Below are 1,979 nucleotides of genomic sequence, written 5' to 3'. Positions count from 1 at the left end.
ACAGACAGACAGACAGACAGACAGACAGACAGACAGACAGACAGACAGACAGACAGATAGGATAAATTGTGTAGGACAATTCCCAATGTATGCTAATTATAGTGAATTTCGCTTTGCTTCTGTGACACTGTACCAAAAATTCAGAATGACTACAATTCTGAAAAAAATGTCATGCTGTTATCAACAAGCAGATTATTTTTTTTAGGATTTTAAYGTAAAATAATTTCCAGCATATTTGCAAAACAACTTATTTTCAGTCCCCAACACAACATGATTGACTGGAGCCTTTCGTGCAGGCTGGACTGAAGAGAGTGATGAGTGCAGGTGTGGGGCACACGGCAGGGCGTGTAAAAGGTTAACGTGAATATTGATATTAAAGCGATGTTGCTTCATCATGTCTGTGTGAGCGAGTAAAACGCTCCTTTAAAGGTCATTCCTGTTCTCCTCTCTCTCCCTACAGAGCTCCACTCACTCTCTGTCAGGCCACGGCTACTCGGTAAGTGACATTTTCATGCTTCATGGCTTTACGGCAGAATTACAATCTCCAACGACCTGCTTTATGGCCTTACCGCTCAACATTTTAATTATGTTAAATAGAGTAATGGAGAAATCATGATATTAGGGCCATTAATTCTGGCTGACTGACTGATTAAATTGCGGGAAGGTGTCCTGCGCTACCTTGGCGAAAAGTGCCTCGTTTTATTGGCATCGATCAGCGCTGTTCGCCAGTGGTGCAATTTGGCTGTCAGAGCTTTATATCTTCTTGCACTAACTGTCAGTTGGGGRTCCTTTTGCACACAATAATGTAAATACAGTTTTCCATAACTGCGGAAATGCATATTCATTTGCAGTATATCTTCAGGTAGATCCTAAAATTAATTGTCGCAGTTTGTAAGAGCTGTCTCTGTAGATATGAAGTGTGTTGGTGCATGAGACAGGTTTTCTTATCAAAAAGCACCAAGTGGTTCAAAGTAAATGGAAGAGAGGAAAATTAGGTGACGTCTTGGAAAACATCGGTCCCAATCTTCTTGAACATTTACTAGCTCACAAATTGTCACTTCAGGCCTATTTTTATCCATTCAAAGCCTTTGTTGTCTTACCTCATTGTGTTCTCATAGTCTAACTTTGTCCTTTTCACCACCTATAATTTTTATGATGTGTCTAATCTCAGGGTAATACAGACAGCGGTTGTCCTTTGTGTCCTTTGCTTAGAAAAAATACTCATAAGAAGTAGATTATTTAACGTGTGCCACCTTTGCTTATGAGTGACATATGGCAGCTCTTATTGCATTTGGAAGCAATCATCTAAACAAACAAAACAACTATAAATGGTTTGTCATCCCTAATCTGCCTCAGAAGACTGCAGTTAAAACTCRGAATAAAGCAAACTTCAAAAGACGTTGATCTCTGTGCAATCATTTGTTAGGCTGTTTTAATAGAACATGTCACATTCCTATTCCCCAACGGGTGCATACTCACAGATGGATGAAAACAAACAAGACCTACAAAAAAAAAGCTGGTGCAGCCCTTTGGCTTGAGCTGTCAGTTTGAGTCGGCAGGAAGCGAGGCCTTCTCTTTATCTGAAAGAAGAAGGGAGGGCTTCAGTGGGAAAGAGAAAGGGCAGAGATGGAGGTGGAGTTGGCTTGGGGGGGGATTGGCGTGGGAGGTGGGGAGGCATCGTGCAAGCAAAGGAAAGTCTAGCATCAAGGGCAGGAAGTTTCATGTTGTCTGGCTTCCTTCTCAGGCTATCTGATGGTGCTATCTGTACTGTTTGTAGCCTTTAGGCACCTCCTGGGTACTGAGCCCTGACTCTCAATCTGCTCTGCCGCTGGCTCTGCTTGATTTCTGGGGGCTGCTTATCTGTAAGTGCTTCAGGCTTTACACTGTGATGGTTTTGAAGGGGGGTGGGGCTCGGGGTGGCCGTTCAGAAGGGCTACAAGGAGCTGCGAGCCAGAGGCCGATAGGTTATAGGATGAAGA

At 43.0% G+C, this 1,979-nt stretch overlaps 1 protein-coding gene across 13 annotated transcripts in view; it reads left to right on the top strand.

The window, feature by feature from the left end:
• fbrsl1 (fibrosin-like 1) overlaps positions 1–1,979 on the top strand; it is a gene marked incomplete at its 5' end in the record, with an annotated part of 231,453 nt that overhangs the window by 54,933 nt on the left and 174,541 nt on the right. For 9 of the 13 annotated variants that reach the window (XM_014018715.1, XM_014018712.1, XM_014018713.1 and 6 more), the window contains 1 exon segment: positions 461–496. In XM_014018715.1, coding sequence (XP_013874169.1) covers positions 461–496 — 36 coding nt within the window. 13 annotated transcript variants of the gene reach the window in all.

The sequence above is a fragment of the Austrofundulus limnaeus genome, unplaced genomic scaffold (genome assembly GCF_001266775.1).
Source record: "Austrofundulus limnaeus strain Quisiro unplaced genomic scaffold, Austrofundulus_limnaeus-1.0 Scaffold200, whole genome shotgun sequence".
NCBI lineage: Eukaryota > Metazoa > Chordata > Actinopteri > Cyprinodontiformes > Rivulidae > Austrofundulus > Austrofundulus limnaeus.
This window is presented reverse-complemented; position numbering and strand designations above follow the sequence as displayed.